At 62.0% G+C, this 22167-nt stretch overlaps 9 protein-coding genes across 9 annotated transcripts; 6 read left to right on the forward strand and 3 right to left on the reverse strand.

Annotated features, from left to right (window-relative positions):
* Positions 1 to 277: 277 nt before the first annotated feature.
* RHTO_03750 (PAB-dependent poly(A)-specific ribonuclease subunit 3) lies at positions 278 to 3429 on the forward strand (the record flags this gene model as incomplete). Its single annotated transcript, XM_016417419.1, has 12 exons — positions 278 to 447; positions 559 to 738; positions 808 to 973; positions 1028 to 1249; positions 1335 to 1674; positions 1798 to 1914; positions 1971 to 2419; positions 2500 to 2729; positions 2811 to 2909; positions 3013 to 3151; positions 3232 to 3309; positions 3379 to 3429. 12 exons carry the CDS (start codon positions 278 to 280, stop codon positions 3427 to 3429), a joined length of 2241 nt encoding a protein of 746 aa, XP_016271335.1.
* Positions 3430 to 3916: 487 nt separating this feature from the next.
* RHTO_03751 (poly(U) polymerase CID1) lies at positions 3917 to 7889 on the forward strand (the record flags this gene model as incomplete). The annotated part of the gene is made up of 8 exons (XM_016417420.1): positions 3917 to 4140; positions 4214 to 4248; positions 4313 to 4402; positions 4461 to 4655; positions 4722 to 4842; positions 4896 to 5205; positions 5267 to 5326; positions 5394 to 7889. The coding sequence occupies 8 exons, from the start codon at positions 3917 to 3919 to the stop codon at positions 7887 to 7889; spliced, it is 3531 nt and encodes a 1176-aa protein (XP_016271336.1).
* A 391-nt stretch (positions 7890 to 8280) lies between these two features.
* Positions 8281 to 9555, reverse strand: RHTO_03752 (protein of squalene/phytoene synthase family; the record flags this gene model as incomplete). Its single annotated transcript, XM_016417421.1, has 4 exons — positions 8281 to 8415; positions 8478 to 8656; positions 8718 to 9180; positions 9283 to 9555. 4 exons carry the CDS (start codon positions 9553 to 9555, stop codon positions 8281 to 8283), a joined length of 1050 nt encoding a protein of 349 aa, XP_016271337.1.
* An 83-nt stretch (positions 9556 to 9638) lies between these two features.
* Positions 9639 to 11125, forward strand: RHTO_03753 (TDG/mug DNA glycosylase family protein; the record flags this gene model as incomplete). The annotated part of the gene is made up of 5 exons (XM_016417422.1): positions 9639 to 10095; positions 10171 to 10310; positions 10370 to 10446; positions 10507 to 10783; positions 10841 to 11125. The coding sequence occupies 5 exons, from the start codon at positions 9639 to 9641 to the stop codon at positions 11123 to 11125; spliced, it is 1236 nt and encodes a 411-aa protein (XP_016271338.1).
* Positions 11126 to 11275: 150 nt separating this feature from the next.
* Positions 11276 to 12602, reverse strand: RHTO_03754 (glucokinase regulator family protein; the record flags this gene model as incomplete). Its single annotated transcript, XM_016417423.1, has 5 exons — positions 11276 to 11852; positions 11909 to 11969; positions 12033 to 12113; positions 12168 to 12427; positions 12481 to 12602. 5 exons carry the CDS (start codon positions 12600 to 12602, stop codon positions 11276 to 11278), a joined length of 1101 nt encoding a protein of 366 aa, XP_016271339.1.
* A 581-nt stretch (positions 12603 to 13183) lies between these two features.
* On the forward strand, positions 13184 to 15245 carry RHTO_03755 (Major Facilitator Superfamily protein; the record flags this gene model as incomplete). Its single annotated transcript, XM_016417424.1, has 11 exons — positions 13184 to 13343; positions 13441 to 13488; positions 13554 to 13655; positions 13719 to 13892; positions 13952 to 14091; positions 14148 to 14208; positions 14271 to 14358; positions 14416 to 14643; positions 14701 to 14828; positions 14886 to 15095; positions 15157 to 15245. 11 exons carry the CDS (start codon positions 13184 to 13186, stop codon positions 15243 to 15245), a joined length of 1428 nt encoding a protein of 475 aa, XP_016271340.1.
* A 105-nt stretch (positions 15246 to 15350) lies between these two features.
* RHTO_03756 (ubiquitin carboxyl-terminal hydrolase 14) lies at positions 15351 to 17509 on the reverse strand (the record flags this gene model as incomplete). The annotated part of the gene is made up of 10 exons (XM_016417425.1): positions 15351 to 15403; positions 15462 to 16200; positions 16259 to 16373; positions 16431 to 16606; positions 16670 to 16781; positions 16838 to 16910; positions 16976 to 17006; positions 17081 to 17170; positions 17228 to 17242; positions 17312 to 17509. 10 exons carry the CDS (start codon positions 17507 to 17509, stop codon positions 15351 to 15353), a joined length of 1602 nt encoding a protein of 533 aa, XP_016271341.1.
* A 683-nt stretch (positions 17510 to 18192) lies between these two features.
* RHTO_03757 (3-deoxy-8-phosphoheptulonate synthase) lies at positions 18193 to 19928 on the forward strand (the record flags this gene model as incomplete). The annotated part of the gene is made up of 10 exons (XM_016417426.1): positions 18193 to 18267; positions 18368 to 18619; positions 18683 to 18844; positions 18909 to 18957; positions 19023 to 19070; positions 19136 to 19258; positions 19329 to 19474; positions 19536 to 19574; positions 19640 to 19831; positions 19899 to 19928. 10 exons carry the CDS (start codon positions 18193 to 18195, stop codon positions 19926 to 19928), a joined length of 1116 nt encoding a protein of 371 aa, XP_016271342.1.
* Positions 19929 to 20923: 995 nt separating this feature from the next.
* RHTO_03758 (uncharacterized protein) lies at positions 20924 to 21230 on the forward strand (the record flags this gene model as incomplete). The annotated part of the gene is made up of 2 exons (XM_016417427.1): positions 20924 to 21054; positions 21110 to 21230. 2 exons carry the CDS (start codon positions 20924 to 20926, stop codon positions 21228 to 21230), a joined length of 252 nt encoding a protein of 83 aa, XP_016271343.1.
* Positions 21231 to 22167: the final 937 nt, after the last annotated feature.

The following is a 22167-nucleotide window of genomic DNA, read 5'->3' on the forward strand; positions in this document are numbered from 1 at the left end:
CACAGGAGTTCGGCTTCGAATACAAGATGAAAAGTGTAATCAGCTGATTACAAACTGACTACTAGTCGTGGGCTACACTTCACCTCGCTCTGGCGGGATTGCGAGTGACTGGACAAATACGCGTACTGCTTCAGACACCGGAGAATGGCATCAAGCGAGCGGTACGAGTCATGGAAGCGGACCTCTCCTCGACTTGGCTCGTCTGCGCACCCCACTCCGCACGACTTCGCTCGCTCACGGCTCTGGCTGTTCAGTGAGAGCACGACTCGCGCTGACAATGCCTCCAGGGTCGGCCGCGATCGCCATCGTCAAGCCGGGCGCGAATAACTCCTCCCTCTCGCCCACCGCCAAACCAGCCCAACCACCCGCGGCGACCGCCTCGCAGGGCAAGCAGCCCGGTCAGAGAGGAGCGCAAGGTGGACTGCGAGCGCCTGCGAGTCCCGTACCGTGAGTCGCGCGTCTTGCTCTCGGCTCACGGGTTCATCTCCCCTTCGCGCGTCACTTCGCGACAGGCGACATGCTCGCCAGCTACTGACCTTGGTGTGGACTCGCGCGCAGTGCAGCACCGTCTACGCCTCTCTCGGTCGCAGCGGCTTCCGCAGCCGAGTTCGTACCGGGCGGGAGCAGCTCAGCAGGAGGAGGGAGCGATGCTGGGTCCAGGACGACGGGCACGATGACGCCTGGAGGGAGCACGATGGCGGCCAAGGCGGCAGAGTTTGTTCCGCGGAGAGCAGTCACGTACGTCCGCTCGCTCGTCTCGCCGTCCTGGGACTGGACTGACTTTCCTCCCTTTCTCGCGATGCGCAGACCCGCATTGTCAGAGGATGCGCCGTTCTTTACGCCTGCTGGACAACAGCAAGCTCCCTCGGCGCCAGGCTCGGTTGCCGACAGTAGCTACGGGCGGGCGATGGCGGAGGCGAGCCAGCAGACGGCGGAGGGCCTGTCGGAGTACTACCAACAGGTGATGGACCTTGTGCGTCCATCCCAATCCCTTCAAGATTCCTACTGACGCTGGGAATGCCCGCAGAACGCCCCCGACTACACGCGACCCATGCCCGGCGCCGACCCCTCCGCGTCCATGAACCCGTACAACTTTGCCCACGCGCTCGCTCCGCCTGGCGCAAACGGTGGCGCACCTGGATTGCCTGGGCTGGGACATGCGGCAGCTGCAGCCGCGGCTGAGGCGGCGTATTATCATAACGGGATGGGCGCGATGCATCCGGCTGCGATGGGATTCCAGCGACAACCTGTGAGTTTGGCGTCGAGCTCTATCATTCGCGCATAGCTTCGCTGGCAGCAACGGCTGATGCTCCATTCCGACGCCGTCTTCGCAGCTCCAATACCACCTCTACCACCCTCTCCCCTCAACCAATCCCCGCCACCTCTCCTCAAACCTGTCCTCCCGCGCCGGCTCCCACTCCCCAACAACCTCCTTCTTTCTCCCTCCCGCGCTCCACATCTCCCTCACCCAAAAATCCGAAGCGACGCAAACCACCCCTTCGGTCGACCTCAAGTTGCCTGAGGAGGTCGGGGGGTACACGGGTTTGGTACCGCTTGATCGGCCGCCTAGTGAGGGCGGAGGAGGCGGAGTGGGGTGGGTTGGCTATAGGGGTTGGATTTATAAGGCTTGGAAGGAGGGAGAGGGGAGGTGTTATGCGCTCAGGCGGATCGAAGGTGCGCTCAGCTTCTTAGCGTCGCTTTGGTGCTGGAGCTTGCTTTGGTGCTGGAGCTTGCCAGTTCGGAGCTTGTGTGCCACCTCTGAAGGACGCGGGAACTGACGAACGTCCCTTTTCCCAGGCTTCCGGCTACAGCACGAAGCGGCGATCGCGGCGGTCGAGAAGTGGACCCGCGTGCGGCATCCTGGGCTCGTCGGCGTGCGAGAAGCGTTTACGACTCGCGCGTTCGGCGATCATTGTGCGTGCGGTCGTCCTGCCCACCTCGACTCGAGCTGACCCAGCTTTTGCGCGCAGCCATCATCTTCGTCTACGACTTCCACCCCTGCTCGCAGACGCTCTACGAAGCGCACCTCTCCCCCCTCGCTTCTCTCCCTCCGAACCCCTGGTCGACACCTCTCACGCAGCACCACCACCCGACACAACACCACGTCCACCACGGCCCTCACGCCGCCCACGCCTCTCCCTTCCGTCCAGGCGGTGCGCTCGCTCGACCAGCCGGCTCGTCACCTTCTTCGACACCCGCAGGAGGCGCCAACTCGACTGCGCTCCCCGAACGCGTCTTATGGAGCTATGTCGTCCAGCTTGCGTCGGCGCTCAAATGCGTGCACAATAGCGGACTGGCGATGCGGACAGTCGATGTCAACCGGGTGTTGGTGACGGGAAAGAACCGCGTCAGGCTTGGAGGCGGAGGCGTGTTGGATTGCTTGACTTGGGACGGCGGGCAGAACATCCCGGCGCATCAGGTGCGTTCCGAGCTGGGCTTTGTGGGCGACGTTCCGACCCAGCGGTTGCTGACATCGAGGTTGTGCCGCCGATCTCACAGCAAGACGACCTCCTCTCGTTCGGCAAGCTCATCATCGCACTCGCTTGCGGCTCGACCTCAGCCGTGCACAACCTCCCCAAGAGCGTCGACCACATCTCGCGCATGTACTCGCCCGACCTCAAGAATGTCGTCTTGTACCTCTTGAGCAAACCTGGGCCGAGGAAGACCATCGAGGAGGTGTTGGCGTTGATGGGTCCGAGGGTCGTGGATGAGCTTAACTCGAGTCTTGTGTGCGTGTCGCGCGCGCCCTCTCCCTCTCGTCCTGGGCCTGAGCTTGACTGACGGAGATGGACTTATTTGTGAACGCGCAGCGCCGAGGACACGCTCGAGCACGAGCTCATGCGCGAACTCGAGAACGGCAGGCTCGTCCGCCTCCTCACCAAGTTTGGCTTCATCAACGAGCGGCCAGAGTGCGTGGATCTCCCTCGCATGTCGCTGCTGGCGCGTAGCATGCTACTAGCGACTGCCTTCGGTCGAGAGATGTACACTCACGCGTCGGATTCTTCACCGCAGATTCGACCATGACCCGCGATGGGCAGAGACTGGCGACCGATACCTCATCAAGCTCTTCCGCGACTACGTCTTCCACCAGGTCGATGAGACGGGCCGACCCGTCACCGACCTGAGCCATGTCCTCACCGCGCTCAACAAGGTGCGTTCGGTTCGATGTGCATGGCGGCTGGAGGTGTTGCTGACACTCTTTGCTGTCTCCTTTCATTTGATTCGACGCAGCTCGATGCGGGCGTGGACGAGAAGATCATGCTGGTGTCGCGCGATGAGCAGAGCTGCCTCATCGTTAGCTACCGCGAGGTGCGTCCAGCGTTCCCTCCTGCACACCCCTTCGCTGCTCCGGACTGATTGGTTGTCGCGGTTGCGCAGATCAAGAACTGCATCGAGAGCGCATTCGCCGACCTGTCGCGGTCGAGCTGAGCGTATGCCGAGGACAGACCTGGGCGCGAGGGAGGAGGAGGAGGCTTTATGCTCGCACACTTGCGACGGTTGGTCGCGCGTCTCTCGCCTATGCCAATCTACTCTATTACTGGACGAGTGAGCGCACGATAAGGAGAGGGGAACGAGTTGCGGAACTCGGCACTCTCGCACTGGCTGAGGGCCGACTTCTCTCGCTCACCACGCTTTCGTCTCGCCGCTCGAGCTTGCGCAGGCTGCTGAAGAAAGGATGGCGGGCTCACGCTCACGGCAGTCGTCTGCCTCCCGCCCGCCCCGGTCGCCCTCGCTCCATCCCACACCCTCGACTCGACCCCCGTCGCCCTCGTCGAACACCCGCTCACCCTCGTCCTCGCGCACGCCTGTAGCCTCGACGTCGACTTCACCCGTCCCTTCGACCAGTGCGACCTTCGCTGCCCACCCGCACGGCCACCAGCAGGCGGGACAGGGAGCCGGAGGACAAGCGACAGCGATGGGAGGGAGCAGTAGCAGCGGCGGAGGCTCGGCGCACTGGCGGGACGGAGCAGCGTCTGGCGTGTATGCTCACGCGCCAGAGTTGACGCACTACCTCCAGTCCACGTTCGTCCCGTCGGTCGTGCCCCAGCAGGACGAGTACGATGCGAAGGAGCAGGCGCGGCAGTACCTCGAGAAGCTGGCGGACCAGGTCTCGCCTGGAGCCAAGCTGTTGCCGTTTGGGTGCGTTGCGGAATCGCTGGAGCGGGCGCAGAGGTTGGGCTGACCTCGACACCTTTCCCACCCCCTTTCACAGGTCAATGGCAAATGGCTTTGCGCTCAAGAATTCGGGTGCGTGGAAAGGCGTAGACCTGTTGAGAGGTCGAGTAGTCGAGCTGACCCGAACTCGGCGCAGACATGGACCTGTGTTGCTTCCTCGCCAAGGATGCGCCAGTGCGGTCGCCCTCCGAGCTGGTCGAGCTGTTGGGCCGGTTAATCGAGCAGGGTGTGTACAGCCTCGAGAACTCTCCAGGAGCGCCTGCTGAACCCGCCGACCCGAACAGAGACCAACTTCTACGTCAAGACGCTCCCTCGCGCACGAATACCGATCATCAAGCTCACCATGCCGCCAACTGCGAGCGTCCCGGCCGGCATGGCTTGCGATATCGGGTTCGAGAACCGGCTGGCGCTGGAGAACACCCGGCTGCTCTTGACTTACGCGATGGTGGACGCGCGATTACGGACACTGGTGCTCTTCCGTAAGTCGCGACCGTTCGCTCGTCAGGGCCTCCTTCGCGCAGTGCTGACAAGTGTCTGACCCGCAGTCAAGGTCTGGACGAAACGGCGGAAGATCAACAACCCGTACCGAGGCACGCTCAGCTCGTACGGCTACGTCTTGCTCGTCATCCACTTCCTCGCACACGTCAAGCAGCCGCCAATACTTCCGTGCGTTCATTCGTTGCTGAGCAGTATCGCAGCCGCTCACCTCGCTTCCGCAGAAACCTGCAACGACTACCTCTCCCCGAATCCGCCAATCTCGACGAGCTCACCTACGAGGGCCACGACATCTCCTTCTTCGACGACGTCGACGCCCTTCCCTCTGTTTTCCAAACGACGAACGGCGAATCGGCCGGCGAGCTCCTCATCGACTTCTTCCGGTACTTCTCAAAGGAGTTCAACTACGCCGGCTTGGTTGTCAGCATTCGGAGTGAGGCGGGCACGATGCAGAAGACGACGAAGGGCTGGCATATCGACATCGAGACGGACCCCGAGGGGACGGTGCGAGATCAGCACAAGCTCTGCATAGAGGTGCGTCCGTCGGGTTGAGTCTAGCGGGGGACGGCCGTACTGAGTCTCGTCCGCCTCGCAGGACCCTTTTCAACTAGACTACAACGTCGCGCGAACAGTGACGAAAGACGGGCTGTACACGGTGCGTCTTGCTTCGGCTTCGGACCGCAAGTGACTGCGCCGGAAAACTGACCTTCCTGCCTCGACAGATCCGCGGCGAGTTCATGCGCGCCTTCCGCATTCTCACGACTCCTTCTCGATCACCCGAAGGCATCGGCGCCGTCATCAACTCGCTCTGCGAAGAACGAGAAGATTACCTGCTCATCCACCCCTCCGACGATCCCTATGCCCGCCTGCACGCCCCTCTGCATCACCAGTCCCCACACTACGGCTCGCACCCCCAGCAGAAGAGCCCACGTAGACGATCAGCACCCTCGCCTCGCATGGCTCCGACTCTGTACGGCGCCGGCCTGCATCACCAGCCGCCTCCGCTCGGGCAGGCGTCGATGTCGCGGGACCACCCGCTCTGGGCTGTGGCGATGAACGGGACGGCGGCAGGCGCGGTGCAGCAACCGCCGCAGCTTGGTCGTGCGATTGCGGGATTGGCAATCAATTCCGAGTCGAGCGGAGGAGAAGCGGTCGTGTCGGCGGGTCCGGCGAGCGAGAACGGCGACGACGCTCCTCACCTGGTGCTGGGGGACGCGTTCGAGCCGTCGACGGGAACGGGCGCATCCGGCATGTACCCGCACCCGACAAGCATCTACGCCCTGGCCGGCGCAGCTCTTCGACATCCGCACGCTCACCACCAGCCGCTCGTCTACCCGTACGGCAGCAACACAGGCCGCCTCGCCCCACAGCACATGTCGACTCCGCCGACCGTCGCAGGTTCGCCGCCGCCCTCGGAAGCAGGCGCGAGCTCGTTCGGCGGGCACGAGAGGCGGGCATCGTGGGATGGCGGACTGAAGGACGGAGTGGCGGCTGGTGCCGAGCGCGGCAAGCTGAGAACACCGTCGATGGGCGGAGCGGGAGCAGGAGGCTCTTACGACTTGCACCGGTTCTTCCAGAACCCGCCGTCCTCATCGATGAGCGATGCGGGAGGACCAACAGCCTCGTCACCCCCCGTTACGAGCGCTTCGACGAACGCACGAGGATCCGTCTCGCTCACTGCGCCTTCGAGTCCGGAACTCGCCGCCCAGTCCGCCTACTTTGCCGGCCACCCGACGAGTCATTACTCGGCGTACGGCGGCAGGTCGTCCCAGTACCGGTATGGCGCATCTGCGGCGTCGGCTGCTGCCAGCGGAAGCTACGCTCACGTCGGTCCTCGCCTTGCCACATCCGTCCCCCGAAACCCGCACACCGCTCATCACGCCTACACAAACCCCTACGCCTCGGCTCCCGTCCCGTATCCTCTCGCATCGACCTCGACCTCCGCCACGTCCTCTGCCTACACGAGCCCGAATTCAGCGCCCGCCGCCTATCCGCTTGGCGCGAACGGCAACACCGCCAGTCCCGCCGCGCCCGCCCCTCCTGCGCCCATCTTCCCCGAGGAAGACCGCGAGGCGATCGCGCTCGCAAACAGCATCACGTTCGGCAACTTCCCCGAACTTTTGCCCCTGCCGTCCTACGCGCACTACCACGCCAGTGGAGGGAGTGCGGCGTACTTGGCAGGTGCGGGTGGCTGGGGCTCGACACCGTACGGCATCAGCGGTCCAATGCGCGTAGGTAACAGGACGCATGGACCTGGCGGCGGCCCCAGTCGGGGTGGGCCTCGGCAGAGCCTGAGCAGCACGGCCGAAGACGAGGATGGCGAGTCTGCGGCGGAGTTTGAGGACGAGGAAGATGCGGCAGAAGCCGCTGAGCGTGGTCGGAAGCGACGACCGTCAACGGACGAGACGCTGAGCGAGGGCCGGGCTGGTCGATCGAGAGGCGGGAGCGTTCCGCATGTTCGCATGGGGCCAGACGGCCGCGAGACCCTCCTGTTCGGCGCCATCGAGGTCACTCTGCCCAAAGCCGAAGACACCGACGACATCGACTGGGAGGACGATTCGGACGACGACTTGCGGAGAAGTCCTGTCATCGCGGCATCTGAGGGGAAGTCTGGGCTGGATGGGCGGGACCAGGATGAGCGCGAGGTTGCCTTCCTGGGACCAACGCCATCCGCCGCCCCGTCCGCGCCTCAAACGACGGCTGCCTCAACGGAAGAAATCCCTCCCCACGCCCCTCGGACGATTCCCGTCCTCAGGACTCAGCCGCCGACTCCCGCCAAAGCGCCTCATGACCCCGCTGTCGACTCGGCTTCGCCTAGCCGTCCGTCTCGCAGTCGCCCGTCTTGGCCTCTCGTCGAAGCGCCGCGTGTGCCGCTTGACGACGAGATGACCCCTCGGCCCGCTTCGCCCGTTACGGCTGCAGCGAACGGGTGGGCGATCCTGCCGCAGCCAGCTTCCGAGCACACCCGCCACCCAGCGGATGCGTCAGCAGCCGTGACCGTCGGCACTCCCGAGACGGCTTCGCGCGCGTCGCCCGTTGTCAATGGCATCGCGGTGCTTCGACTGGACGACGTCGAGAACGACAACGTCCCGCCGATCTCGAGCTCGCCTCGTGCTCCTCGGAGCCCAAAGGCAGAGAAGCGAGCGCGGCAGAAGGAGCGCCGGCGGTCAAGCTCGTCGACCATCTCGTCATCCTCCCCGGTTCCCCAAGACGCCTAAGCATACATCCCTACCGCCATCGAAATCTATTGCACTCGAACGAGACTCGTCGTCGTTGTACATCTCGCATCCCTCGCGGATCATGGGCGAAGGGCTGGCGTTGGAACGGCAGCTCCTCGGTGGCGGTGTGGCTCGCGAGGAGTGGTATTGGGTTTGTTCCGAGGATTGCTAGCATATCTTTCCCCCTTGTCCGCGAAGTCCTAGCGGCCTAGCCGTTCGTTGTCCACCTGTCTTCGCATTTCCATCACCGCGTCAGCTATCCGCATACATTTGACTACCTCGCATTGACCTATCTGCAATCTGCAAGCTCTCCCTGTATCTCTCGCTCTCGCTGCCAAAGAAGTGCCGGCCTTTGACGCTAGTTTCGAGCAAGTCCTGCATTGCGACCTGCTCAGAACCGCTTGTTGCGCGCATCGCCCCACACCTGGAACGGCAGCTTCCAATACCGCTTGTGCAGTGACGCGTCGAAGGGGTTGTAGTCGATTTTGGGCGAGGCAAGGCGAGCGAGGTAGGAGCGGGCGGGAGTCTGGCCATGTCGCAAGCCATCGTCAGCACTGCAAGAGCCGATACGAAGCTCGCTATACGTACAGCGGACAGGAATACAGGCACGGCGCGCGCTGGCACGCCCTTCGTCCCCTCGAAGCATTCTCTCGCTGTCCGCAACTCGGCCTCTGCGATTCCGGCCAATTGCGCCACGGCATCCTGCAGCCCTTCGGCCTCGGGTCCTGAGCGGAAGAGCGCCTCTTCGCGCAAGTTATGCCGGGCAGCTGACGGAACAAACCGGGTCAGTTACTACGCGACCAGAGCAAGAGAAAGACAGCGACTGACCGACTTCTAGCGGTATGACATTAGTCCGCTTAGCAGCATGATGGGGGATCGAGCGAAGGAGTGTGGCGATGGTAATGGCGACAGCGAGGTGACTTGCAGCGTGGTCAAGCGTCAAGTCGTCCGCTTCCTTCGCAGCTTGTCCGCTTTGGCCTGCTCCCGCGTCGTGCTCGTGCTCCGCACCGGTATGCTGAAACGGCGTCGCGTGTCGAAGACCGGCTCCAGTCGAGAAGCCTTGAGAAGCGGGAGGTGCTGAACCTGCAGCCGTCGCCTGAAGGAGGAGATAGAGAAGCGAAGCTTGCGTGCCGGCGCTGTAGTCGGCGAGGTCCTGAAGAGAATGGAATGTCGGGTTCATGAAGTTGGCTTCGCGGGTTGAGATTAGCCGGGTGAAGTGGTAGGACGAGAGGAAGGGTCGCTGAGGAAGCTGGGAGAGGAGGTTGAGAAGGGGGTGAGGAGGTGGTCGGCCCTGTAGGGATGACAGTGGGTTCAGCTAGCCATCCTCTCCTGTTCTGGAAGCTGCAGCAGCTCGACAAAGCGGTACAAGACGGGGACGAGGAAATGATCTTACCTCGTAGAGACCCTTGATCGCGTCCTTCCACCACTGGAACCGCATTCGCCCGACGAGCTGATTCGACACCTGGTCTGGAAGCCCCGCCAGCTCGACATTGAGCGCACGGAGGGCGAGGTATGCCGGGCGGACGCTCGAGGGGTAGAAGTAGGAGGCATAGATCGACTCGTGGTCTGCGCGGCGGACGAGGTCTGTCGCGTATAGCAGCGCCTTGTCGTAGGCTTCTCGCGAGCCTGGCGCAGTCGCCTGGCGCACAACAGCTGAGGCTCGCATGGTCGTCCGATGTCAAAAGGCGAAGGATTGATGAGGCGGGTCTCCCTCTCCACCTCGCTTATTCTCGCTGAGATGCTGCCAAAATGAGCGCAGAGGATGCAGAAAGCTCGCCTGACCTGCCAGCCGCGCCATCGCCCGCTTTTGCAGCTCACCTCGACCGCTTCCGCCTCGTCTCCCCCACTTCTCGACACCCGACTCCTCCAGCACCTGTCGACTGCACGCAGGACCCAAAGCAGGAGGCAGCGAAATACACCCCGCGCAAAGCACCCGCCCGCTCACGCCGGCAGTCGACCGGAACTCCTCCTCGTCCGGATGGAACGAGCACGCACTTCAAGCGGGGGAGCGAAGATGTCGATGCGGCGTCGGTAGACGGTCCTTCGCCGCGCAAGAAGAAGAAGAAGTCGGCGAGGCCATACGCGGACCCCTCGCAGTACGCGGATCTGGGCGACAATCCTCTACCGGATTATCTGAAGGACGGACTGGATCTCTTGCTTTGCGGCATCAACCCGGGCGTCAAGAGTGCACAGTCTGGCTTTCATTGTGGGTGTTCCGTCGCTCAGGCGTTCTCCTTGCGCAAAGCTGATTGAGGCGGCGACTTGTTCGAACCTTCGGCAGATGCGAACCCGACGAACCACTTCTGGAGCTGCCTCAGCGAGTCCGGCCTGACCGACCGTCGCCTGCACCCGTCAGAAGGTCCGCTGCTTCCGAACTACGGCATCGGCTCGACGAATTTGGTGCAGAGGCCATCGGCGGAGGTGCGAGACCCTTTCTTCTCGGCGTAGGCACCGAATCAGCCGCTGACCGGCTGACACAGATGAGCGAGATCTCCAATGACGAGATGAAGGAGCGCGTACCGTTCTTGCTGCAAAAGGTCGTACGGTGCAAGCCGAGGTCCGTCTGTGTCCACTTCTTCGAGCTCAGCATCTTGCTGACGCCGCCTTCTTCGTGCAGAATCCTTGCTTTCGTCGGCATGAAGATCTGCGAAGTCGTCATGCGCTACCTGCACAACCTTCCCAAGCCTGAAGTATCGGTTTCGACCTCGTCTCCATCCTCCAGTCCCAGCAAAAGCCGGCGCAAGGCTATGCCGAAGGTCAAAATCGGCTTACAGGCTGCGACGATTTCTTATTCGCCCGACATCAAGCCAGAAGACCAAGGAACGGACGAGGCGCGGCAGAAGACGTTCATCTGGTGTCTTCCGTCGACGTCTGCTCGGGTCGTCGAGTATCAGGTACATACTCGCGCCCTCAATTCCTTTGAGCTCGCTGAACTCTGGTGTCTTGCGCAGCTCGTCGACAAGATCAAGATCTGGAAACTGCTGAAGGCGGACCTGGACCAGCTCAAGGGTTCCTCGTCACCCTCCCTCGACTGGCCCGATGGCACTGTCGACTATCCAGCCGAGTCGCTCTTTCCAGCCAGCAGCGGAACGCTGAATGCGGGTCCGACGGGCGGAGGCGCGTTCAGAGTGACGCTCGTTAAGATTGAGGACATCAAGCCGAGTCTTGCGGATGAAGTGATGGTTGTCGCGGACGACTGCCAGGTGGCAAGTGCGAGGGCGGTACAGGATGAGTAGCTTGAGTCACGAGGCACCTGTTGCTATCCCTCTCTACCTCTGCCCTGCACTATTTCCCAACTCTTCCACTCAAGCCTCGTCGGCAACCTCCCTTAAATAAGTCCTCCTGCAGAACAAGTCACGATGCAGTGTCTGTTTTTAGCGAATCTACTAGGCCTGGGCGCACAGCGCTTTGGCACCCTCCTCCGCCGCACTCTCGACGACCTTGACCTCCGCAAACTCAAGTCCCCGCTCCTTCAACCCGCGCAGCAGCAGATCCCGGTAGCCCTCCGCCTTCCACATCCCGCCTCCGAGCGACAACAGCGCCCTGCTCGGATTCACGACGCTTCTATCGCCCGCGAGCTGCACAATCGAGTCGACGAGCGGGGCGACCGCTTCTCGAACGATCGCAAGTGCCATCTCGCGACTCGCGGCATCCTTAGCGCCCACCTCCTCGAAGGCGTATCGGAAGACGACTCGTGCGCCGCTGGCGATCCAGAGTTTGCGGTTCGACTCGCCGGCGAGGAATCCGCCTACTCCGTTCGAGTGGTCGCGGTAGGTCTTGTCGATCAAGGTAGCGGCGTCGGGGACGTCAAAGTGGTGGAGGAGGTCGAGAAAGAGAGGGATCGCTGGAGACAGTGAGGCGTGTGGGTCGCGGAGGGCCGCGGTTGTCCGACGGTCGTAATCGCTCAGAAGGCGCGTCATGGCTATCCGCGAGACGGCGAACGCAGAACCTTCGTCGCCGAGTCTACATGGCGCGAAGTGGTCAGCAAGAAGCGGGAGCTGGAGAACGAGCGAGCGCACAAGAAACCCCAGCCTCCGCTTTGCCCGATAAATTCCAGCTCTGAGCCATGTCTTCGGAAAGCTGCTCGAGCATACGTCAGCACACAGAACCCTTGTGGCGGATATGGAAACTTGCCGAGGTTACAGCTGCCCGTGCCAGCGACCGTCGCAATGGTCGAGTCGAGGTTCGCCATCGTCAAGCAAGGCGCGGCGAGCAGGTGACCATCTATGGACGGGTATCAGCATCGTGTGCGTCGGAAGTGAACAACAAGTAGCTCACCGTTTGTGATCTTGAGCGCATCCTCGCCTTCCTCGAACCCGAAAGCCTCGCGAGCAAGGGGTGCAAAGTCGGCCACGTCGCTCGGGTAAAGGACTCCGGCCAAGCCAAGCCATACTCGACTGAAGAAGCGAGCGGGTAGAGGCGGGGGATCATCGGTTGAATTGGGGTTGAAAGGGAAGTCGAGCAGCGGAAGCTGGGAGAGGGCGTCTTGAGTTGCGCGCAGGATGGTCCGCATCGCTTGGCGAGGCCCGACGCTCTTGCTGGGATGCGCTAGACTTAGCTTCTGACCCACGCAGCGCATGGAACCACTCACACATTGCAAGGTCCGCCCAAGGCTGAGCTGGTCAAGCCCGTCGACGACCGTATGACGCACTTGACGGCGGTCCCGCCAGCATCGACGCACAAGAACCATTCGGGGAGTCGCGCCGAAGGCATAGCTGCGAGTGCGGGACAAAGAGGTTAGACGCCGTTCCTCTCCCTTGTCCTGCGCTTGACCTGCAACGTCCGCCACGCCCCGCCACTTCCTCAGCTGGCATATGACGATGTTTACCTACTCAATCGTTAACCCAAGTCCACCCCTGCGCGCGGTAGACTCCCGATCTCTTGCCGGCTGATGAAGTTGAGAGAGAGGTGAGAAACGAGGTGGACGGCGTCGCAGGGTCCGAGGGCGGGCGGCAAGGGCTCCGGTGTCCTATCTGAGCGCAGCTGTAGTATGAGCGAATGCCTCGAGCGAGTGCAGCGGTGTTGTCGAGCGCAAAATCGGTTCCCGGGAGCTGGCGAGCGGGTCGTCTCCCTCCGCCAGAACACCGACTCTGCTTGTGTGTGGCGCGGCACGGGCAGAGTCCACCCGAAATGCGGGCAATCTGCAGGCTCACACGACCGCGCGGTCGACTGCGCTAGCGTCCCTCCTCCTCCCCGCAACCGGAGTCCTCCCGTCTCCGATACCGCGCCCTCGCGCCTCTCCTTCCTGCGCGACTCTGCCTGCTGCAGGACACGCTCTGTTCTGCTATCCAGCCATGAGCAACCTCGACGCGGCCAGAGTTGCGGAGGAACTGCCGCCGCTGCCTCACCGGTCCCGCTTGCAGCGCCTGTACGCCTCGCCCGTCGTCCAGGTCTTCCTCATTTCCGCAATCTGCTTCTGTACTCCGGGCATCTTCAATGCAAACTCGGGCGTAGGTGAGTGGGGCCGTTCCTAGGCGAGCGGCCGTATCGCGCGGAGGCGAAGGGGTTGTTGACAGGCTATCCCTCGCGTTCCCTTCATTCTCACTTGCAGGCGGCGGAGGACAGGTCAACCCGAAGACCGCGAACGATGCGAACGTCGGTGAGTCCCAGGAGCTCGTCATTTGTCGGAGCAAACAGCCGCTAATCCTCACTTGCGTCTTTTAGCTCTGTATGCCTGCTTCGCCGTAGTAGGCTTCGCTTCCGGCAGCATTATCAACCGCATCGGCGCACGACTCGCCTTCTCCATCGGCGCTTCGGGCTACGCTCGTGAGCACGCACGATAGCGTTCTGTCCAAACGCTCCCGCGGTCGCTGACGCTCCTCTGCGCAGTCTACATGGGCTCGCTCCTTTCGTACAACATCAACGGGAACCGCGGCTTCGTCGTCGCAGCCGGAGCACTCCTCGGCGTCTGTGCCGGTCTGCTGTGGACCGCTCAGGGGTCGCTCATGCTCGCTTACGGAACCGAGCAGACGAAAGGTCGCCTTATCGCTCTGTTCTGGATTGGTACGTCCGCTTTCGGCCCAGTATGTCGGTTCTACTCATGTTGACGGTGAGTTTCACAGTCTTCAACCTCGGAGGAGCGCTCGGCTCGGCCATCGAGGTCGGCCTGACCTGGAAGTCGACGAGCAACACGGTCGGCAACTCGGTCTACATCGTCTTCCTCGTCATTGCCGCTTGCGGCTCTTTCCTCCCGCTTCTGCTGGCGAGTGCTCATCGCCAGCCTTCGGCCAGAGCTTTCCGCTCACACAGCTCTTGCAGGTTGACCCAGCGACAATGGTGCGGTCGGACGGCACGCGAGTCATCCCGCCGGTTCACCCGAGTGCGTTCTTGTATTCCGACATGCTCAAGATCTCGTTCGTTGACATTCACCTCTCCCGCCAGCCTGGAAGAAGGAGGTAGTCGGGATGTGGCAGTTGATGCGCAAGGAGGTCATCCTCGTCTTCCTCCTCCCGCTCTTCTTCTCCTCAAAGTACGTCGCCCTACTCGATCCTTTCTACGTCGACGGCTGACGAGTGCGCCCCTCCAGCTTCGGCTACACCTGGCAGCAGAACAGCTTCAACGGCGCGCTGTTCACCCTCCGCACTCGCTCGCTCAACTCGTTCCTTTTCTGGTCATGCCAGATGGTCGGCGCCGGCATCTTCGGCATCCTGATTGACCTGAAGCGGTTCCGCCGGAAGTCGCGCGCGTGGGTCGCGCTTGCGGTCCTGCTCGCCTTCCATTGCGCGGTTTGGGGATCGGGCTATCACTACCAGAAGTACGCTCACTGTTCTTTTCTTGCCTGAATGTTGTGCTGACGAGCATCCTTCGACAGGGACTACTACCGCACGCCAGACGGCGCCTCTCACCCTCGCATCGACCTGCGCGACGCGGGCTACGGTGGCCGAGCCGCCCTCTACGTTTTCATGGGCATCCTCGATGCCATCACGCAGAACTACGCCTGTGGGTCGCGAGGGCGGCCGTTACGCGGGAACAACGAGCTGATCTTGACCTTCGCAGACTGGCTGATGGGCGCTATCTTCAACCAGCCCGCTTCGCTCGCTCGTCTCGTCGGCGTCTACAAGGCCATTCAGTCAGCTGGCGCAGCAGGCGCATTTGCGATGGACTCGGCAGAGACGGCGTATATGAGCGAGTTGGCCGCGACGTGGGCCGTCTGCGTCGCCGGACTCGTCTTCTGCATCCCGGTGCTCATCTTCCGCCTCAAGGACCGTGCGTACACTTTTGACGTCGCTGCCTCGCTGGGACTGACTGACGCCGCGCTTTTGCACAGACACGGACGACGAGCTTGTCGTCGAGGTCGGATCTCACGACGAGATTTCCTCCACGAGCGAGAAGAAGGCGGACGAAGCGGAACTATAGACACTCGAGCTGTAAAGATACGATGTCGGGCTCTCCAGAATCTGTCGCGAGCGAGAGACGCTCGTCATGCGTTGCTGTGCAGAGATTGCAGGTTCTACCGGATGCTCATGCGAGGGACTTGCTCCTGTACAGCAGAATGTACGCCGAGTGGTCCTCGCCTGCGCGCAAGGACGTCAGCAGGATGCGGAGGAGCCTGAAGCGAGTTCTGAAACGCACCTCCGCCCTCGAGCGCGAGGATCTTGTCCTTCGAGACGAGCGAGACTTTGTCGTCGTCGAACTTGTACCACTCCTGCTTGTCCGGGTCGACATCGTACGCCTCCGCGCCCTCCTTGCCCTCGTTCGGGTTCGCCGCGCACCAGCCGACATAGTGCCCGCCGTCCGCACTCGCGCCCTTGTGCGTCACGATGCCCGCCAACTCGTACAGCGCGCTGACGTTTGCGCCCTTGTCCGCCTCGAGATCCGGGTGAACGAGCGACATGAGCGTCGCGAGCTCCTCCTGCCGCTTCGTCTCCTCGTCCGGCAACTCGCCCGCCGTGCTCGCCGGCGCGTCGACGAGCATCTGCTCGGGCGGGTCGTCGCTAGGGTTCGCCTGCGCCGGTGCTGCCGCCGCCGTCTCGCCCGACTTGGCCGCCGCGTCGTGCTGCTCCGCCTGCTTCCGCATCTTCCGGCGGGCCTTCGTGCGCTCCCGTCGGTCCTTGTCGAAATCCTTGAGCTTCTCGTTGACAGGCAGGATCTTGCGCTTGAGGTCGTCCGTCAAGAGCTCGGTGACGTCGAGGTCGAACGGGAACTTGACCTTGCGCATGATCTTGGTCTTCTTGTTGATGTCGCGGCGCCAGTAGAAGCGGACCATGTGCACAGTGAGGTACGACGGAAGGCGAGAGATGCGGGTCGTCTCGTGGTAGACGGCTTGGCGACCGAGGGACGGGCTGTTCTTCTCGATGTCCTGCTCCATCGACTGTGGAGCCCGAACGAGGTCAGCGAGTGGTTGGGCACAGCAAGAGCTCGCGGCGCGCCTCCGAGATGCCCTGCATCATGTAGTTGGTCGTGCCCGAGATGTTGCACTTGACCTCGAGGAACTGCTCCTTCGAGACAGTCGGCTGCTCCTCCGGTGCCTCGGCGCTCTTCAGCCTGTCGAAAGAACCGTCAATCACGCGCTCCGGGACTCAAGAAGCGGGGGACACGCACGTCTTCTCAAACTCGCCCGTCATCATCCGCTCGACGAAGTTGCCCCCCTCCGTCGTAACCGAGCTCATCCGTGCCGCCTGGACGATCGCGCCCCATGCCTCCTGCGCGTCCTGCTGCGCGTAGCCACCGTGTTGGCGAGACTGCTCGGCGAATTGAGGGGCAAACTGGCGGAGCATCTGTCACGGGACGGCGGGAGGTCAGCTAGTCGTCGCACGGCACCTCGGGTAGACGCCACGCACGCTCAGGAATGCGAGAGGAGGGAAACCTTCGGTCGTTCGGCCCATCGACTGGTAGAGGTCGCGAAGGGAGCGGGTGAGCTGCGCGTCGGGCTGGCCGGCGCCGAGCTGGGATCTGCAGGAGCGACATTGTCAGCTGGTGACTACAGAGGTCCGGCGAAGACGGCTTACCCGTTGAGAGCCGTCTGCAGTTCAGGAATCGCTCGCAGGACCTGGACCGTCGAGTTCATGTAGCAGGTGTTGCCTGCGAAGTGGAGACCGCGTCAGCTCGTTCACCGAAAGATCAAAATTGGTGCAGGCGACGCTCACCGAGGTTCTGGAGGCCGACCGGGTACTTGGCCTGTACAAGGGGGACGAGACGGGGTCAGCAAGCCGCTCCGCCTCGCCAGATCGCCCCAGCTTGCGCCAACGCACCGACTGAGCCAACTCGACGTCTGTCATGTCTTCCATGAAGACGATGGGCTTGCTCGGCGCCTGAGGTATAGGTCCTGCGGGACCGATGACCTGTGTGCGCGCCCGTCAGCACGATTCAGCGGCGTTCGCACTACAGAGACAGCTCACCATGACCGTCTGACCCTGCAAGCGTGCGGAGAAGGGCGTCAGTACGCAGCAGGCCTATGAGTATGAGCGGGTAGTTGGACGAACCGGCTTGAAGCCCAGCTTGTTGAGGTCCGCATCGTCCTTGAGCATGCCGCCCTTGACGGGGATCTTGAGCTTGTCGGTGGGCACGCCCGTGAGCTGGTAGACCTGGTCTTTGAAGACGGTGGCGGGGTTGGACGGGTCAAAGTCCTTGAGGTCGTAGGTCTTGCCCGCGTGCTTGAGCGAGATGGCGAAGGGTGCCATGGTCGTGTACTCGTCACAATGAGCAGTCAGTCAAGCGAAGCGAGTCCCTAGCGAGTGTGCGCTGGTTTGTGAGCGCGAGTTGAGCGAGAGAGACTCGTCAGCGAGCGAGCGAGGGGCGGTGTCGGTGTTCGACCACGGCGCACTCGTCCAGGCGCAAGCAGGTGAGCGCTACGAACACCCTGACAGTCTCGTTAGAATTGTCCAGCCACTGGCATCCCTCCCTCCCGAGAGAGACGCGTCCTTTCCCATCGGCGCCTTTCACAAATCGCTCGCTCTCCTTGACTTGACTTGATCGCACGCTCTTACGCTCTCCTGCTCCCGGACGAACAGCTTAGTCGCCAGCTAGACACTTTCTCGACACACAACAGCGCCCGTACGTTCCCGCACTCCCTCCTTCGCCCGTTCTCTCCTGCGCTCGCTCTCCGGATTCCGGTCAACCAGCAGCAACGGTGGCAGCGGTCCACGGGCGTCTGAGGGCATGCAGTAGAGCCACAGACTCCTGTCGACGTTCAGAGCACCTTTCCACGGGACCAGCGCTGACTCTTGCGCCGTACCACCCACTTGCGCCCGACCCTCTCTCCTCGGATCTTCCCTCCGCCCTCTACCACATCCCGCCCACCATGCAAGACTTGCAGACGACCCTCTCCGCTCTCTCCGACCTCCTCCTCGACGGCCAAGCAGACATGGAGACCCAGAGCGTTCTCAGCGACATCAGCTACCAGTACGAGGACTACGGCGACAACATTCGCATCTCTGCGGTGCGTGCACCCTTCCAGTACGGGCCGGAGTGGTGTACGGGTGACGGAATGGGTGAACGAGGGACCGCTGGGCTGACTCCGGACGCCCCTACGCCGACAGATCGAGCCCCTCATCCAGCCTGCCCTCCTCAAGTCCGAAGTCCCGCTCTCCGACGCCTCGAAGCGCACCATCGCCAGGTCCCGCGCGCAGGTCGCTGCCGTCCTCCGCGGCGAGATTGACAAGCTCGTCGTCGTCGTCGGCCCTTGCTCGATTCACGACGTCGACGAGGCCAAGGAGTACGCTGCGCTCCTCAAGGAGGAGGCCAAGAGCTTGCCCAACCTCGTCGTCTTGATGCGCGCCTACTTCGAGAAGGTGCGTCGCGGCCGTCCATCTGCCTGGGTGTTGAAGCTGACCTTCGCCTTCGTCGTCCCGCAGCCCCGTACCACCGTCGGCTGGAAGGGCCTCATCAACGACCCCGAGATCAACGGCACGTACCAGATCAACAAGGGTCTCCGGATAGCTCGCACGCTCCTCGCCGAGCTCACCGCCAGCGGCGTTCCCGTCGCTTGCGAGCTTCTCGACACCATCTCGCCGCAGGTGCGTCATCTCGCGATCTGTTTCACGCTTGCTGGGCCGTAGCTGACGGTCACCCGCACCACAGTACCTCGCCGACGTCATCTCGTGGGGCGCTATCGGCGCTCGCACGACTGGTGCGTTCCGCTCCTGTCCCGACACCCTCCTCCCCAGGGTTTGCTGACCTTTTCACGCTCCGCAGAGTCGCAACTTCACCGCGAGCTCGCGTCCGGCGCCTCGTTCCCCATCGGTGCGTCTCGGAAAGTCTGATGATTGCGTGCGGACTGCAAGCTGACCCGCCTCTCCGCCTTTCAGGCTTCAAGAACGGCACCGACGGCTCGCTCGGAGTCGCCGTCGACGCCATGCTTTCCGCCGCTCACCCTCACTCGTTCCTCGGTGTCACCGAGTCGGGTCTCGCCGCCATCGTCCGTACCGCCGGTGCGTTTCGGCTGCCTTCCTCCCGTTCTCTGGATCCTCGCTGACCGTGCTTTTCGTGCTGGCTCTCCAGGCAACCGCGATGTCCACGTCATCCTTCGCGGCGGCTCGCGCGGCACGAACTACGACTCGGCGAGCGTCAAGAGCGCCGTTGAGCAGGTCCGCAAGATCTCCAAGCCCGAGTTGCCGTTCCTCCCCGCCGTCATGGTCGATGCTTCGGTGCGTTCTCGCTTCTTCTCTGCACCTGCTCGCGCACTGACCTTTGTCCTCCGCCCCGCAGCACGCCAACTCGCAGAAGGACCACCGCAATCAGCCGAAGGTGCGTTCTCCTCCCGTCCTCCTCTACCTTTGCTTGCGTGACTGACGCTCGCTGTTCTTCCGCAGGTCATCGCCGACGTCTGCGAGCAGATGCGTGCCGGTGAGAAGGGCATCTGCGGCATCATGGTCGAGTCGAACTTGGACGAGGGCGCGCAGAAGGCGCCGAACGGTCGTCAGGGCTTGAAGCGCGGCGTCAGTATCACGGATGCGTGCGTCGACTGGGAGACGACGAAGCGGATGCTGCGTGACCTCAACGATGTGCGTCCTTTCCTTTCTCACGTGCTTCTTGAGATGTTGCTGACCCCGATTCCCTTCCCTTGCACAGGCTGTCACTGCCAGGAGGGAGAAGGCTTAGCTTGGTAGATCTTCGCATTGTCCGCTTGAGAAAAGTACATAGAAATGCCGCATCTAGAAAAGTGCGCGAGTGCTGGGAGACTCGGCTACTTGGTCAGTGGTGCAAGTTGGGAGCCGTGGATGTGCGTGAGGAAGAGAAAGCACCCCCTTCACCCTCCCTCGCCCACTTCACCCTTCTCGGAGCATCTCTAGCCTGGCTGCAGTGTGGAAGTCCCGGTCTGTCGTGCATCTTTGCTTGTGGTCCTCATGCGCTGAGAGCCTTGGGTTGACATTGTGCTGCGCTTTGTTTGAGCTGCAAATAGAAGCACCCGTGATTGCACCTGGGCGAGCGAAAGAAGACAAACCAGTCTTGGTAGTTTCGCCGTTTCCTCCCAGGTATCTTAGCAGCTTGTAGGAGGGTGTTCCAATCTTCAGAGTCTGAATGGCGTGTTGCCCGCTCCTGGGAAAAGTGTGTCTGTGTCGCTGGTGACCATGGCGAGCTGCGAAAGCTAGGAAATTGTCTGTCTTCAGCGGAAGGGTGCGGGCAGCGGAACATGCAAGGAGGGTGTATTGCTGCTGGGAGCAACAAGAGACTCAGCAGGCAAGGGAGAGAATGGGAGGAAGAGTGTAAGATGCAGCCCTAGAGAAGTGTGACTGGCGGACGAAGGTGTAAGGCGTGCGTACGCAGCCTCACAATGGAGATGGGACGGATGTGATTGCAGCCAGGAGACGGGAGGGTAGTTGGGCGGTTTGTGGGTTGTCTCTCTTGTTTCTCCTCATGCAGTCTGCAAGGCGCACCGTCCTCAGCGCGAAGCAAGGACCGGCGACTAGCGTAGTTGATGGCGGACGAGCTGTAACGAGACCAATTGATACTGATTCGGGTCCTGTTCCAGAAGCGAGTGCGAGAGGGGAGGGGGGCGCTGAGGAGAAAAGAGAGAAGAGCGAAGAGCGGGAGGTCTACGAGCTAGATCGATCACCCGACAACAGTCTCATCATTTCCACTGCTGCAGTCCTGCCATGACCATGTCCGTTCAACAGGAAGAGCGAATCAAGCCGAAGGCGAGTCGAGCGAAAGAAGGCGAGTCGAGGAGACCGGGAGAGACGAGGTGGAGTAGCGGGCGTAGCACAGTCGCTGACTGGAGAACCAGGTGTGTTCTTTTCTGTAGTCTCTCTCTCTCTCTCTCATGCTGACTGGAGAACCAGCAATCAAACGCTGTTCCATCTCTGCCGGCGTATGCGAGTGTTGGCGCTCCCGACAAGCGACTTCCAGAAGGCCAGTGCCGACCTAGATAGTGCAAGACGCGCCGTCCTCAGCGCGATGTGAGGACAGGCGGCTGGCGCAAGTCGAAGTCGGGCGACTGAAACGAGACCGAAAGATACTGATTTGGGCCCTGTTCCAGAAGTGAGAGCGAGGGGGAGGGAAGCGCTAAAGAGAGAGAAAGAGAGCGACGAGGAGGAGCTCGGAGGCTACGGAGCTAGATCGATCACCCAACATCCGTCCTCACCCATTCCACCACGTTGCATGCACCGTGTTCGTTCAACAGAGTTGAGCTGAGTCGAAGGTGAGGCAAAAGAAAGGCGGAGTCGAGGAGACCGGAAGTGTCAAGGAGATGAGCGGGCGTAGCAGATAGACAGACTGCACGCCGCACCGGGTCAAAGACGGCGGGCGGCAAGCGGTTCGGGCGGACACGAGTCACTAGCGTCTCCGGCTACAGGAGAGATGCAAAGACAGTGATTTGGGTCTGGGATTCTGAGTAGCCTAAAAAACAGAGACGAGCCGAGCTACGAGACGAGCCGCCGGCGCCGGCGTGAAATCATCACCCGACATCTGCCTCCTCCTCCTCCGCTTCCTCCTGCAACACCGCAAACTGGTTGATCGAGACGAGCCCTCAATACTGCGGGCCTGCTGGGTCAGGAGCATGAGCACAGGTTTAGCTAGACTGTCAAGCATTGCGAGGCTCACATTGAATCTGCAGGCTGAGCCAATGAGGCCCCCTGGTACCCTCCGCCAGCCTTCTCCCCAATCCCCATCTCCTGCTAACCTGCCTTTGTTTTGATACTGTAGCGAACATGTCTTGCACATGCATGCATTGCAGACAGATGCCTGAGGCAGAGATTGCCTAGACTGAGGCAATGAGGCGTGAGTCCGGGAGACAGACGACCGAGTGCATGATGCATGATGCTCCGATGGATGGGAAGGAAAGGGATCAAAAAAAGAGCATGAAGCAAAAGACAGTGCCCCGAGAGAGGATCGAACTCTC

Source organism: Rhodotorula toruloides, assembly GCF_000320785.1.
Source record: "Rhodotorula toruloides NP11 unplaced genomic scaffold Scaffold22, whole genome shotgun sequence".
In the NCBI taxonomy this organism is placed as follows: domain Eukaryota; kingdom Fungi; phylum Basidiomycota; class Microbotryomycetes; order Sporidiobolales; family Sporidiobolaceae; genus Rhodotorula; species Rhodotorula toruloides.